We start from the raw sequence: 14,986 nt of genomic DNA on the forward strand, positions 1-14,986 counted from the left end.
CAACACTTGACTGGTTCCAACTCCTGTACAAAACACTGGCTGTCAGAAGTGGGATTCGAACCCACGCCTCCAGGGGAGACTGCGACCTGAACGCAGCGCCTTAGACCGCTCGGCCATCCTGACTCTTTTCAGCAAAAGGCAACACGTCCGTTTCGGAAATGCGCTCGGTCAAAGCACAAAACACTTGGAACCCTGTTGTTTTTCTACACCGTCTTCTTGGTCGTCTTTGTCTTCTACTTCTTCTTTCTTTCTTTTCTTTACACACTACTTTTTCAAGGGTTCACTCGCTTCTCCTGCATGACCGTTTTTTTCCCCAAACTTTGTCGGACATTTGGAGCCTATTCCAACTTTCAAATGCACACACAGCAAATCTTTGGCTACCTGTAATTGTTAAAAGCTTTTTCAGGCTTGTGCCAATTCCACTGCGTGACTCTTTTTTTTTTTTTTTTTTTAACTTTTCAGGCTGATAGAAGCCTGTTCCAGTTTCTAGATGCACGCAGCAAATTTCTGGCTATATGCAATTGGTAAAAGTGCCCGCCAAACAAAGGTCACAGGCCGGTGGTCCGATTTCCACGACACTTAACCTGAGTCCCCTGATTTTGACCACACTTCCCTTGAGGCATGACTAAGACACTGAGGCGTTTTTAGAGGACCTGCAAATTGCAAAATGAACAGGACGCCATGTGCCCACAAACATGATAACTGCATAGAATGGCTTGACTATGTAACAACCTGTACCACTGCCACCAAACTTGGTGTGCACTAGCTTGTCTTGCCACTGGGAGGACCCGTGCAACATCTGGCGCAACTCAGCCCAGCTGGGAGCGCTTCACTGCGGTCAAATTCCTTGGTACTTGGAGTGCTTAACTGCTGTTTGCAGCTCCATTCACACACTGTATGTGCTGTGTCACAGCAGAGTCATGCGTTTGTGCCTGCAAGTCTGGCTCCGAGGGCTACAATCAGCCCTTTTGTCTTGCATTGGTGGTTCAGTGGTAGAATTCTCGCCTGCCACGCGGGAGGCCCGGGTTCGATTCCCGGCCAATGCATCAACCTTTTCAACCTCCATGCCTAACTGAAAGGGTGCAAACAACTACAGGGGTGGCGCGGAGACTGCCTTCAGTGCCGCTGCACATGCAGAGGCAGCCTACCGCTTCCACAACACTTTCAACACAATGTCCTCATCATTCAGCAGATTTCACATACTCCTATGCCAAACTGAGCGCCTTCTGCACCGTCTTCTCGCCACTTGTGCTCTGACACAGCTGGGGTAACTCCACGTATTTAATAAGGTGCAGAGGCTTTACAGAACTCCTTTTTGCAAGTCATCACAAATGGTGCACGTGTGTGGCCATCTGCACACTGCACACTTTCATTGCCTCTGCACAGAATCAGTGTTCAAACACTCACACAGACTTGTGCTGCAACACAACAGGACAATATCATGAAGGCTCAAGCGCTTAAAGAAAAGTCACAGTGGGCCCTCAAAACCAGTCATACACTACAAAAATGTGAGAGGTTGGGGGTGCCATACGGAGTGACACTTTTTGTTGTCCAGCTGTCACTTTGACAGTCAGTCTGAAGGGTGCAGCTTCGGCTAGTGCGGATTCACTGCTGCTGCAAAGCAAGATGCATCACAGGATGCTCCAGAGCGCTGATGATGTCCATTTTCTGACACATTTTCCAGTATCCACATAGCCCACTGATTGTATCTTGTAATGCACACCAGTGCAGCTAATTGGAGAGCCACCAGCAACACTTGACTGGTTCCAACTCCTGTACAAAACACTGGCTGTCAGAAGTGGGATTCGAACCCACGCCTCCAGGGGAGACTGCGACCTGAACGCAGCGCCTTAGACCGCTCGGCCATCCTGACTCTTTTCAGCAAAAGGCAACACGTCCGTTTCGGAAATGCGCTCGGTCAAAGCACAAAACACTTGGAACCCTGTTGTTTTTCTACACCGTCTTCTTGGTCGTCTTTGTCTTCTACTTCTTCTTTCTTTCTTTTCTTTACACACTACTTTTTCAAGGGTTCACTCGCTTCTCCTGCATGACCGTTTTTTTCCCCAAACTTTGTCGGACATTTGGAGCCTATTCCAACTTTCAAATGCACACACAGCAAATCTTTGGCTACCTGTAATTGTTAAAAGCTTTTTCAGGCTTGTGCCAATTCCACTGCGTGACTCTTTTTTTTTTTTTTTTTTTAACTTTTCAGGCTGATAGAAGCCTGTTCCAGTTTCTAGATGCACGCAGCAAATTTCTGGCTATATGCAATTGGTAAAAGTGCCCGCCAAACAAAGGTCACAGGCCGGTGGTCCGATTTCCACGACACTTAACCTGAGTCCCCTGATTTTGACCACACTTCCCTTGAGGCATGACTAAGACACTGAGGCGTTTTTAGAGGACCTGCAAATTGCAAAATGAACAGGACGCCATGTGCCCACAAACATGATAACTGCATAGAATGGCTTGACTATGTAACAACCTGTACCACTGCCACCAAACTTGGTGTGCACTAGCTTGTCTTGCCACTGGGAGGACCCGTGCAACATCTGGCGCAACTCAGCCCAGCTGGGAGCGCTTCACTGCGGTCAAATTCCTTGGTACTTGGAGTGCTTAACTGCTGTTTGCAGCTCCATTCACACACTGTATGTGCTGTGTCACAGCAGAGTCATGCGTTTGTGCCTGCAAGTCTGGCTCCGAGGGCTACAATCAGCCCTTTTGTCTTGCATTGGTGGTTCAGTGGTAGAATTCTCGCCTGCCACGCGGGAGGCCCGGGTTCGATTCCCGGCCAATGCATCAACCTTTTCAACCTCCATGCCTAACTGAAAGGGTGCAAACAACTACAGGGGTGGCGCGGAGACTGCCTTCAGTGCCGCTGCACATGCAGAGGCAGCCTACCGCTTCCACAACACTTTCAACACAATGTCCTCATCATTCAGCAGATTTCACATACTCCTATGCCAAACTGAGCGCCTTCTGCACCGTCTTCTCGCCACTTGTGCTCTGACACAGCTGGGGTAACTCCACGTATTTAATAAGGTGCAGAGGCTTTACAGAACTCCTTTTTGCAAGTCATCACAAATGGTGCACGTGTGTGGCCATCTGCACACTGCACACTTTCATTGCCTCTGCACAGAATCAGTGTTCAAACACTCACACAGACTTGTGCTGCAACACAACAGGACAATATCATGAAGGCTCAAGCGCTTAAAGAAAAGTCACAGTGGGCCCTCAAAACCAGTCATACACTACAAAAATGTGAGAGGTTGGGGGTGCCATACGGAGTGACACTTTTTGTTGTCCAGCTGTCACTTTGACAGTCAGTCTGAAGGGTGCAGCTTCGGCTAGTGCGGATTCACTGCTGCTGCAAAGCAAGATGCATCACAGGATGCTCCAGAGCGCTGATGATGTCCATTTTCTGACACATTTTCCAGTATCCACATAGCCCACTGATTGTATCTTGTAATGCACACCAGTGCAGCTAATTGGAGAGCCACCAGCAACACTTGACTGGTTCCAACTCCTGTACAAAACACTGGCTGTCAGAAGTGGGATTCGAACCCACGCCTCCAGGGGAGACTGCGACCTGAACGCAGCGCCTTAGACCGCTCGGCCATCCTGACTCTTTTCAGCAAAAGGCAACACGTCCGTTTCGGAAATGCGCTCGGTCAAAGCACAAAACACTTGGAACCCTGTTGTTTTTCTACACCGTCTTCTTGGTCGTCTTTGTCTTCTACTTCTTCTTTCTTTCTTTTCTTTACACACTACTTTTTCAAGGGTTCACTCGCTTCTCCTGCATGACCGTTTTTTTCCCCAAACTTTGTCGGACATTTGGAGCCTATTCCAACTTTCAAATGCACACACAGCAAATCTTTGGCTACCTGTAATTGTTAAAAGCTTTTTCAGGCTTGTGCCAATTCCACTGCGTGACTCTTTTTTTTTTTTTTTTTTTAACTTTTCAGGCTGATAGAAGCCTGTTCCAGTTTCTAGATGCACGCAGCAAATTTCTGGCTATATGCAATTGGTAAAAGTGCCCGCCAAACAAAGGTCACAGGCCGGTGGTCCGATTTCCACGACACTTAACCTGAGTCCCCTGATTTTGACCACACTTCCCTTGAGGCATGACTAAGACACTGAGGCGTTTTTAGAGGACCTGCAAATTGCAAAATGAACAGGACGCCATGTGCCCACAAACATGATAACTGCATAGAATGGCTTGACTATGTAACAACCTGTACCACTGCCACCAAACTTGGTGTGCACTAGCTTGTCTTGCCACTGGGAGGACCCGTGCAACATCTGGCGCAACTCAGCCCAGCTGGGAGCGCTTCACTGCGGTCAAATTCCTTGGTACTTGGAGTGCTTAACTGCTGTTTGCAGCTCCATTCACACACTGTATGTGCTGTGTCACAGCAGAGTCATGCGTTTGTGCCTGCAAGTCTGGCTCCGAGGGCTACAATCAGCCCTTTTGTCTTGCATTGGTGGTTCAGTGGTAGAATTCTCGCCTGCCACGCGGGAGGCCCGGGTTCGATTCCCGGCCAATGCATCAACCTTTTCAACCTCCATGCCTAACTGAAAGGGTGCAAACAACTACAGGGGTGGCGCGGAGACTGCCTTCAGTGCCGCTGCACATGCAGAGGCAGCCTACCGCTTCCACAACACTTTCAACACAATGTCCTCATCATTCAGCAGATTTCACATACTCCTATGCCAAACTGAGCGCCTTCTGCACCGTCTTCTCGCCACTTGTGCTCTGACACAGCTGGGGTAACTCCACGTATTTAATAAGGTGCAGAGGCTTTACAGAACTCCTTTTTGCAAGTCATCACAAATGGTGCACGTGTGTGGCCATCTGCACACTGCACACTTTCATTGCCTCTGCACAGAATCAGTGTTCAAACACTCACACAGACTTGTGCTGCAACACAACAGGACAATATCATGAAGGCTCAAGCGCTTAAAGAAAAGTCACAGTGGGCCCTCAAAACCAGTCATACACTACAAAAATGTGAGAGGTTGGGGGTGCCATACGGAGTGACACTTTTTGTTGTCCAGCTGTCACTTTGACAGTCAGTCTGAAGGGTGCAGCTTCGGCTAGTGCGGATTCACTGCTGCTGCAAAGCAAGATGCATCACAGGATGCTCCAGAGCGCTGATGATGTCCATTTTCTGACACATTTTCCAGTATCCACATAGCCCACTGATTGTATCTTGTAATGCACACCAGTGCAGCTAATTGGAGAGCCACCAGCAACACTTGACTGGTTCCAACTCCTGTACAAAACACTGGCTGTCAGAAGTGGGATTCGAACCCACGCCTCCAGGGGAGACTGCGACCTGAACGCAGCGCCTTAGACCGCTCGGCCATCCTGACTCTTTTCAGCAAAAGGCAACACGTCCGTTTCGGAAATGCGCTCGGTCAAAGCACAAAACACTTGGAACCCTGTTGTTTTTCTACACCGTCTTCTTGGTCGTCTTTGTCTTCTACTTCTTCTTTCTTTCTTTTCTTTACACACTACTTTTTCAAGGGTTCACTCGCTTCTCCTGCATGACCGTTTTTTTCCCCAAACTTTGTCGGACATTTGGAGCCTATTCCACCTTTCAAATGCACACACAGCAAATCTTTGGCTACCTGTAATTGTTAAAAGCTTTTTCAGGCTTGTGCCAATTCCACTGCGTGACTCTTTTTTTTTTTTTTTTTTTAACTTTTCAGGCTGATAGAAGCCTGTTCCAGTTTCTAGATGCACGCAGCAAATTTCTGGCTATATGCAATTGGTAAAAGTGCCCGCCAAACAAAGGTCACAGGCCGGTGGTCCGATTTCCACGACACTTAACCTGAGTCCCCTGATTTTGACCACACTTCCCTTGAGGCATGACTAAGACACTGAGGCGTTTTTAGAGGACCTGCAAATTGCAAAATGAACAGGACGCCATGTGCCCACAAACATGATAACTGCATAGAATGGCTTGACTATGTAACAACCTGTACCACTGCCACCAAACTTGGTGTGCACTAGCTTGTCTTGCCACTGGGAGGACCCGTGCAACATCTGGCAGCTGTCCTCCCAGCAGAGTCATGCGTTTGTGCCTGCAAGTCTGGCTCTGAGGGCTACAATTAGCCCTTTTGACTAGCATTGGTGGTTCAGTGGTAGAATTCTCGCCTGCCACGCGGGAGGCCCGGGTTCGATTCCCGGCCAATGCATAAACCTTTTCAACCTCCATGCCTAACTGAAAGGGTGCAAACAACTACAGGGGTGGCACGGAGACTGCCTTCAGTGCCGCTGCACATGCAGAGGCAGCCTACCGCTTCCACAACACTTTCAACACAATGTCCTCATCATTCAGCAGATTTCACATACTCCTATGCAAAACTGAGCGCCTTCTGCACCGTCTTCTCGACACTTGTGCTCTGACACAGCTGGGGTAACTCCACGTATTTAATAAGGTGCAGAGGCTTTACAGAACTCCTTTTTGCAGGTCATCACAAATGGTGCACGTGTGTGGCCATCTGCACACTGCACACTTTCATTGCCTCTGCACAGAATCAGTGTTCAAACACTCACACAGACTTGTGCTGCAACACAACAGGACAATATCATGAAGGCTCAAGCGCTTAAAGAAAAGTCACAGTGGGCCCTCAAAACCAGTCATACACTACAAAAATGTGAGAGGTTGGGGGTGCCATACGGAGTGACACTTTTTGTTGTCCAGCTGTCACTTTGACAGTCAGTCTGAAGGGTGCAGCTTTGGCTAGTGCGGATTCACTGCTGCTGCAAAGCAAGATGCATCACAGGGTGCTCCAGAGCGCTGATGATGTCCATTTTCTGACACATTTTCCAGTATCCACATAGCCCACTGATTGCATCTTGTAATGCACACCAGTGCAGCTAATTGGAGAACCACCAGCAACACTTGACTGGTTCCAGCTCCTGTACAAAACATTGGCTGTCAGAAGTGGGATTCGAACCCACGCCTCCAGGGGAGACTGCGACCTGAACGCAGCGCCTTAGACCGCTCGGCCATCCTGACTCTTTTCAGCAAAAGGCAACACGTCCATTTCGGAAATGCGCTCGGTAACCAGCAACACTTGACTGGTTCCAGTTCCTGTACAAAACTGACAATTTCAAAAATGAGATTAAAATTCGTACCCCCAGGGGAGACTACGACCTCAACACTGTTTAATAACCTGTTAAAAACACATATTTGACTGATTAACTGACCACTGATACTTTCACATTAAGTTCACATATTGCAGTTTGTTTTTTTTTTTTTTTTTTTTTTTTTTGAAGAACAGTAATTCGTCATATGGATGTGACGACCATGCAGATTGAGGCAAATAACCAAACTGCTAAATCAGTCTATTAAGTCCAGAAAATTTCATCCCTTCATTATGATTTAGTCATTAAAACTAGCAAAAGACAAGACTTAAATCATGTCACGATAACAAAAATCAAAATCAAACAGTCAAACTCTAGTCTAAGGAAATATCACCATGTCAATATAATTTCAATATTAGTAAACACTATATAGTCCTTGTGTTGACAACTAAACATTGCTGTGCATTGCATAGCAGTAGTCAAGGTGCCTTCACTGACCAATCATACCTGAAAAGTTCACCTCCGAGTGGATTATTCCGCCTCTTACACTTCATTACCTCATGAGAGAAAACAATCACGAATATTCCTGTTGTTTTGTTGGCCTAAACAGGCACTAAAATGGTCTATCTGCTAATTTGTCAAACTGTTTCAATACCAGTGCTCTCAATATCTTATTCTGCCATTAGCAAAGACGTGTGTTAGCCAAGCGGGCAGTTAACGTTAGCTAGCTCGGAAAATCACTCACCTGATAATCCACTGCGTCCCGGACTGGAGGAGACACACCTGCTCCACTCTGCCCTGTTGGAGATGACCATGGTTAACTAACCAAGAAAAACAAGAGCAAATTTTAACGAGTCGGGTATTCAACAGGGTCGTGTGGTTTCGCGTATCAAACCGCGTTTTGACGTCGGGTTTCACCGATCAACTGGCGCCCCCTTGTGGCGTAGAGAGATGAGTCCAACCGCAGGTAATCAACTGGCTGGCTGTGAAACATGTGAAGGCACGCTGTAAAATTTCCGTGGTTTAATTAAGGGCCCAGTAGACTTAACTGGAGGGGGGGAAGGTGAAATATGCACTGTATTCTGTCCAAAGCTGTGTTCTAGACTACTTTTCTAATAACAGAGTAAACTAACATACAATAAAAAAACAAACATGCAATGCAATTTAGTGAGAGAAATGAGCTGACCGAGTAGAATAAAAGATGATTCACGATGTCTTTCCCGTTATCAGGTAGGTTATAGAGCAACTTTGATCTGTTCCGATCTAAATTATTAGTAGTATTTTCTGTTCACTAATGACACAGAGTTTCTTCTGTAGATTTTATTTTGAGTCATGATGAAAAGGCCATCATGAAAAAGCCGGGAGAAAAAAATGCACATCATCATCATCATCATCATCATCATCACCATCCTCACCATCATCATCATCATCATCCTCACCATCACCATCATCATCATCATCATCATCATCATCGCCCTCTTGAGTTTATCCACAAGCGGACATTGCGGAGCATGCAGCAAATAGCAGTGATGCCCTCTCTCCGGATGCTCTCACCGGGCGGTAAATAGTGTGTTATTCGGGGTTAAATAAGAGTTTTTTTCTTTAGTAAATAAATAAGTCCTTTTCTGATTTGGGGTGCGGGAATGGTTTCACTTACAAAATCATCACATTTAGAGATCATGCCTGCAATTCAAAATGAAACAAGAAAAAATAATTTTAATCGTGTTTCTCGTGCCAATTCACAGTGCAACACAGTCGAGATGTGCAAAAGGGAAAGCATGTATGTCCCCTGACCAGAGGGGTATTGCACAAAACTAGGATAAGGGATTAAGCCAGGATATCTTGGTTATCCTGGATTAATTTATCCATGATGCGGTTGCACAAAGTGGGATAGTGGATAGCGGGATATGTTATGACATAAATTACCATGGAGATTTATTCTGTGGAGCTAGCCTGCTCCAGACCAGGCTAAGTTCCAGGATTTATTTAATCTCATCCCTTATCTCAGTCAACAGTCACCACAAACGGAAACTAATAGTTATTCCACTGCCCACTACACATTGTTATCACATCAACACCTTCCTAAAATAATCGCCTAAGTCATTTTTTCAGGTTTTTCAGGAGACACTAAAAAATTCAACAAAAATTAACTATGATATTTATTGATAATTTCACTCAAAAAGGTTATAAAAAGATGACTACTGACATACTAAAAACAATGTCAGTCAATTATGTAACATAACAGAAATAAATGACTTAGGCAATTGTAATACGTTATATGCCAATGTTATACTAAACCTCATCACTTACCAATTGGGGATGAGCCCTGGATCATTGAAGTAACTTCATTGGCAGAGAAAATTTTCCTTTCTTCTTGATACCGCTGCCATCTTGAAACGCTTAAAATAGCCTAAAATAGCCTAAATAACGTAAAATTCCTTAAGTCACATTTTCTTTTGACTTAGGCAAAATAAACAAGTCACAGTTTTGACACACTCTTGATTTAGGGAGTTATACTTCCAGAGGTGGCCAGCATCAAGAGGAGATGATTTAGGCAAAAAACTAATTTTTGACAAAAAAAACAAACAAACAAACAAAAAAAAAAAAACGTAGGCGATTATTTTAGGAAGGTGTCGAAACTAGACCCACTGTCATTATTTAAACATCTGTGACCATTCATTTCAATCATTGTAGATAGATGATTTTAGATGATGTTGCAATCATTAGATAATTTACAGTTTCCCATAGACTATAAAATACACATCCCATATAAATACACATCAAAGAGTCATGATGTTCCTTTATTGAATAAGGATAAATCAAAGCAGGTAATCCATCAGCTCCTTTCAAAACTGAACACTCACACAGTGACTCTACAAGATAGAAAGCACGGAATCAAAGCATATTATACAACACAAGAATAAAGACACAGTCAAAGGTCTGTATGTAATACACCCTGCATGTCTGCACACTGAAATAAATGCAGGACAAATCCATACACAACAAATGAACAGACAAATGAATGGATGCAGTAGCAAGCTTGTATGCACACAGTATACAGCACAAACAACATAAGAGGCCAAATCAATTTAAACTGAATTTTAAAAAAAAGGGAAAAAAAAATATCTGCCAATGCAGGCCATATTTAACTTAAATTTAAACCATGCATGTTAACTAAAATAATTTAACACATATTGGTCCCTGAGCAGCCGACCACTGTCGTCATCAGGGAAGATGCAGGATTATCCCAGTCTGTGTGATGGCACTCTGGGGGCCCTCTCCTTCCTCAGGCAGGCCACACTGTGGAGGACAGCACAGGCCACAGTGATGTCACATGCCCTCAAAGGGCTGACCCTTAAGTCCTAAAGACAGTGAAAACACCTTCAGGAGGCCAAAGGTCATTTCAGTCCTGCCCTTGTCCTGGCATGGGCAGGACTGTAAGGCCTGCTGCGCCCCCTGGGGGTCTGTGGTGTCAGGAGAAAAGGCTGGCAGGCATACCCCCTGTCCCCCAGCAACACACCAGAGAATTCACCTGTCAATACAAAATCTCGTCATCACAACCTCATAAATAGAGTGACATTCTTGACACAGCCATGATGTAAAAAGTGGTTATTAATAGAGGTTGTGTGGCTCACCTTGTGATAGGTGCTGATAGATTCCAGAGGTCTGAAAGACTCTGGAGTCATGGACTGAGCCAGGCCACTTTGCCACAACATTGCTGATCAGACAGTCAGCATTGCAGACCATCTGAAATTATAAGATGAAGACTGTTAAACCAGTCAACTGACATCACAAGCAGTGTACAGTGTTCATTAATCGACAATATCAAAAAGTCATGTTCACCTAAACATTAATGCTGTGAAAGGATTTCCTATTCACAAAACCCACCTCATGGGCACCTGAGGGGGATTTTATCTTGATGTGCATGCAGGGGAGCATGAGGGGCAAATATAAGGATAAGATAAGAGGAACTTTATTTATCCCAAAGGGAAATTCAATTAAGTAAATGAGCTCATCTATTTATCAAAGAGTTATACAGTCTGATGGAGTTACATTTACACAATTTCACCCACATCTGCAGTCAATTTCACTTACAATTTCAACTGATTAATAATCAGAGTACAACTACGTTTTCGTAGATGTTAATTAACTGTTTGGATTGTAATTGTGATGGTTTCAGCGGAACAGTGAGTGTTTGCGCACTACTTACGCATTCAGGCGGTCTGCAATAGTTTGCCATGCTTTCTCTCGTTGTTTATAGCAGTGGCCGCGTTGTCCTTCTTTTTGATTTGATCCTTCAGCTCCTCGTAAGCCTCCATAAGGATTTCTGCCTCAGAGGGGGAGAAATACGCTGCTCTCGCTGCCATGGTGAATCGGTGAATCTGTGATCGATGGCGGGGTCTATCTGAGGAAGCCGCGTGCGCGCACTTATCCAGGATAGGTTTCAGCTGCTTGATTAATCCGTGTCTGATCATCCTGATTTGGTCTTTGTGCAACCAATTGAGCCTGGACGCTCTTGTTTCGGATTGGTTGAGCTAGGCTCACTCACTTATCCCGGATGTCTTAATCCTACTTTTGTGCAATACCCCTCTGGATACAGAGCGGGGTTTGTTTACTTTCAGGATGAAGACTGTTATGATCGATCATATGTCTGCAAAATCAACCTCTTTTCATTTTCAGTTATCTGAAAGACATAAATAAAAATGCTACTTGTAGGCTATACAAAAAACACATGACACAAAAGCATTTGTAGGTTAATTGTAATTGGTTAATTTGTTAATCACAGATGACAAATATAGCCCAAATAAATCAATCAATAAATAAGTCCACTCTGAGTAGCTTTATTCAATCAAGAATAGTGTATAAACCCATCGGCAGATGTACATAATCACAAAATGAGAATATCTGTCACAAAATAAATATTTTATGTTCTATTTATGTAAACAAAAATATTGGAAAACAGACTGAAAAGCAGTGACTGCACATTAATTTGAGAAATAAGTATGTTCAAGTATTTACTTGAGTATTGTGTTATCGTACTATACATGCTATTGTGCTGGTTAAGAATTACACATTAAAAAAAAAAATCACAACTTTAAAGCTATAGCTTTTGTGGTATTTGATACCTCGTCCCTGTTTAGTTTCTAATGGGGAATTAAAAATAACAAAAACAAAAAGCAGACACCATAGAAAAATCAGTTCTTTCCCTATTAATCACTAAAGCCAGAGAGAAAGACATTATTCTTTCTTCCCCTTCTTCTTTTTTCCTGAAAATTTCTGTCGCTGATGACGTCCACCTCCTCGCCCTGATCGCTTCCCCTGCTCTCTTCGGCCTTCCCACAACGGCATGGGGGGCTCGATTTCCCCGGGACGTCCTCCTCTGTCTGGCACGCTGCCCATCAACACCTAGTGGGACCAAAACAGAAAAATCCTCACTGTGAGCCGGAGGCGTCTTCACCGAGAACCAAAGACAGGCACGACTGCATCTTGGCCATACCTTGTAAACTGCAGTGCTCGGTCCAGGTCTGACAGGCAGGATGTTGGACTGATCCTTCCTCGCAGCGAGCAGGAGTGACAGGGACACCTGGGTGGAGGAGGCGAGGGATGCGAGAGGAGGCACTGAGGCAAGTGTCTCACGGTGCTCCTGTAATAATCATGAAAATACCTCATTAAAAACAGACCTTACTTTGAATTTAGAACAAAGCACAGGCAAAGTTTAACTATTTCTCATTTGGTTCCTGGACAGAAGTAATTTAAGAAAACCTAATTATAGAGAGAACAGGAAACTAGATGAAACAATTGCCAATTTGCCTCACCAAATTAAACATTTTGTAAAGAATATGAGTCAGTTTTAATAGACAAACTCTTTTGTAACATGCATACCTTTTCTTTATCTCCCCATGCAAAGGATTCAAGTGTAACTTGAAAGCGTTTGATTATCATTTGTCGCCGACACTGATAGTCCTCTGACAGAAGCTGATTTATCTTTTCGACTTTCCCCTGAGAAATGGATAAAGAAACAGTTTGAGATACATTTTAGGGTTGGCATAAGATATATGACAAACTAGAAGAAGTAATCTGTGGCAGCATACCCACTGCTCTGAGCTCAGACTGGTGTTTAGAAGTGGCTCGGTCATATCTCCACTTGGCAGACAAGCAAGTCTTGACTCCACCTGCATTTAAAAAAAAAAAAAAAAAAAAAAAAAAATCATTCTTTCAGTGCTTCTCTATTTTTAATCTCAGTTACGGCTTGTCCTGCTCTCATGTTGGTCTCACCTCATGCAGCACATCTGGAAACTGAGAGGAGGCACTGAGATCAAGGGCCTGAAGCAACGATGTAAACTCCACCTGTGTCTCTGCCGTCTTTCTGTTTGTGTCGGAAACATCGCCACCTTCATATTCCTGGAAAAATTCAGTCTGGTCATGGCTGTGATCGTCCACTCTTTGCTCTTTTTCAGACTCCTCTCTTACGGTTTTATCCTCAGGATGCAATTCCTTATACTTGAGTATGTGTGCTGCTTGCAATTCTGACACAAGGAATTCTGAAAGATCAAACACAAATTTGACTGAAAATCCTCTTCGGTTAAACAAGGAACCTGCAGGAAATTTGGCGTGCACAGTAGTGCTGTCACAAGAACCGATATGTGGGTACCAAGACAATCCCCAAAATTTAAAAGCGATACTCATTACCTCACTCTTTAACTCAGTGCTGTTACTGCAATGTAACTTTAGCCTACATGTTTGAAACCTGAGACACTTCAAGTTGCACACATATTTGCAGGCTTGTAACTCAAAATGTGAGTACAGTCATAACACTGTATTTTCTGTAGCAGGACATTTCATATGTTCCTCTAATTTAATATGACCATTTCGTTGACCTGCTTTGTTTTTTCCTTGTGCTGCATGTGAGACTCAATGCTCTTATTCCAATGTATTACCTTCAACAAATAACTCTATAAATGGCACCCACCTGACTCCTACTCCTGTATTATTTCTCACCAGTGACTTTGTTGAGGAGGGGCGGCCCCAGCACATCTGAGGTCAGCTCAGTGAGGGGAGAGAGCATCTTGGCCAGGAGATCTCTCAGCTCTCCGACCAGCAGGAGTTCACCTCTCCTGTCTGACATGACACAAGGAGCAACGTCAGTGCGGCGGCCACTGCATGGAGAGATCTACCCGGAGGCAGGTCTGATAAATGAACGTGTGTGACAGGCAAACAGAGCACCTGGTAGGTCCGGACAGGCAGCACACAGCTCTGTAGCCAGCCAGGTGAGCAGCGGACACGGCAGCTCGTCACAGGTACATCTACTGATACATGAGCTGTTTGGGTACCTGCGTGAGGAAGACATATTAATATAAAACCCCATAAATATCAGAATACGCTGGGACACCAATACATCTCGGTTTACTGTAATATACTGCACCATGACGTGCATTTTACCGGGATACAAACAACATAAACCCACTCGGCGTAATGCTAACAACAAAGCTAACAATAATTTGAGCTTCAGTGGATTAACGCTACAAAACACAAAGCGGCTACCGACCCCAAAGCCTTTATAGCGGAAACTGTCCCCGCACTTCTCTCCGCTGTCATTATGGCTGTTATGACTGTTTCGACCTTTTATAATAATTGTTACCCACAGCCTGCACGGCTCTGGCTAAAAGCGGAAGTACTGTGTAGTTTCACTTGTATTTACGAACTTCTTCTTCTTCTTTAGTGTGTTTTAGTGTTTGGCGAACCAGTTTAGAGGTGCATTAGCGCCACCAACCGGAGTGCAGTGTGAAAGGAGCGATTCCTCAAGAGATTTAAGAATGAGAATGACCCCTCTAGATTATTTTTGATTGACCAGTTTCCTTTAAAAACTTAATGATGTCACAGTGCACCTTA

The 14,986-nt window shown here is 44.4% G+C and overlaps 1 protein-coding gene and 9 non-coding genes across 10 annotated transcripts; 4 read left to right on the forward strand and 6 right to left on the reverse strand.

Annotated features, from left to right (window-relative positions):
- Positions 1–40: 40 nt before the first annotated feature.
- Positions 41–123, reverse strand: trnal-cag (transfer RNA leucine (anticodon CAG)). The gene has a single exon. It is a non-coding gene; the product is annotated as a tRNA-Leu (tRNA).
- Positions 124–975: 852 nt separating this feature from the next.
- On the forward strand, positions 976–1,046 carry trnag-gcc (transfer RNA glycine (anticodon GCC)). The gene has a single exon. It is a non-coding gene; the product is annotated as a tRNA-Gly (tRNA).
- A 744-nt stretch (positions 1,047–1,790) lies between these two features.
- trnal-cag (transfer RNA leucine (anticodon CAG)) lies at positions 1,791–1,873 on the reverse strand. The gene has a single exon. It is a non-coding gene; the product is annotated as a tRNA-Leu (tRNA).
- An 852-nt stretch (positions 1,874–2,725) lies between these two features.
- On the forward strand, positions 2,726–2,796 carry trnag-gcc (transfer RNA glycine (anticodon GCC)). Its single transcript has one exon. It is a non-coding gene; the product is annotated as a tRNA-Gly (tRNA).
- A 744-nt stretch (positions 2,797–3,540) lies between these two features.
- On the reverse strand, positions 3,541–3,623 carry trnal-cag (transfer RNA leucine (anticodon CAG)). The gene has a single exon. It is a non-coding gene; the product is annotated as a tRNA-Leu (tRNA).
- An 852-nt stretch (positions 3,624–4,475) lies between these two features.
- On the forward strand, positions 4,476–4,546 carry trnag-gcc (transfer RNA glycine (anticodon GCC)). Its single transcript has one exon. It is a non-coding gene; the product is annotated as a tRNA-Gly (tRNA).
- A 744-nt stretch (positions 4,547–5,290) lies between these two features.
- On the reverse strand, positions 5,291–5,373 carry trnal-cag (transfer RNA leucine (anticodon CAG)). The gene has a single exon. It is a non-coding gene; the product is annotated as a tRNA-Leu (tRNA).
- Positions 5,374–6,130: 757 nt separating this feature from the next.
- On the forward strand, positions 6,131–6,201 carry trnag-gcc (transfer RNA glycine (anticodon GCC)). Its single transcript has one exon. It is a non-coding gene; the product is annotated as a tRNA-Gly (tRNA).
- A 744-nt stretch (positions 6,202–6,945) lies between these two features.
- On the reverse strand, positions 6,946–7,028 carry trnal-cag (transfer RNA leucine (anticodon CAG)). Its single transcript has one exon. It is a non-coding gene; the product is annotated as a tRNA-Leu (tRNA).
- Positions 7,029–11,920: 4,892 nt separating this feature from the next.
- On the reverse strand, positions 11,921–14,790 carry LOC115370784 (protein FAM98A). Its single transcript, XM_030067952.1, has 8 exons — positions 14,643–14,790; positions 14,321–14,427; positions 14,096–14,215; positions 13,373–13,638; positions 13,189–13,269; positions 12,980–13,096; positions 12,594–12,740; positions 11,921–12,502 (listed from the first exon to the last, which is right to left on the reverse strand). Exons 1-8 carry the CDS (start codon positions 14,690–14,692, stop codon positions 12,335–12,337), a joined length of 1,056 nt encoding a protein of 351 aa, XP_029923812.1. The 5' UTR covers positions 14,693–14,790; the 3' UTR covers positions 11,921–12,334.
- Between the last annotated feature and the right edge of the window lie 196 nt (positions 14,791–14,986).

This window comes from Myripristis murdjan, chromosome 13, assembly GCF_902150065.1.
Source record: "Myripristis murdjan chromosome 13, fMyrMur1.1, whole genome shotgun sequence".
In the NCBI taxonomy this organism is placed as follows: domain Eukaryota; kingdom Metazoa; phylum Chordata; class Actinopteri; order Holocentriformes; family Holocentridae; genus Myripristis; species Myripristis murdjan.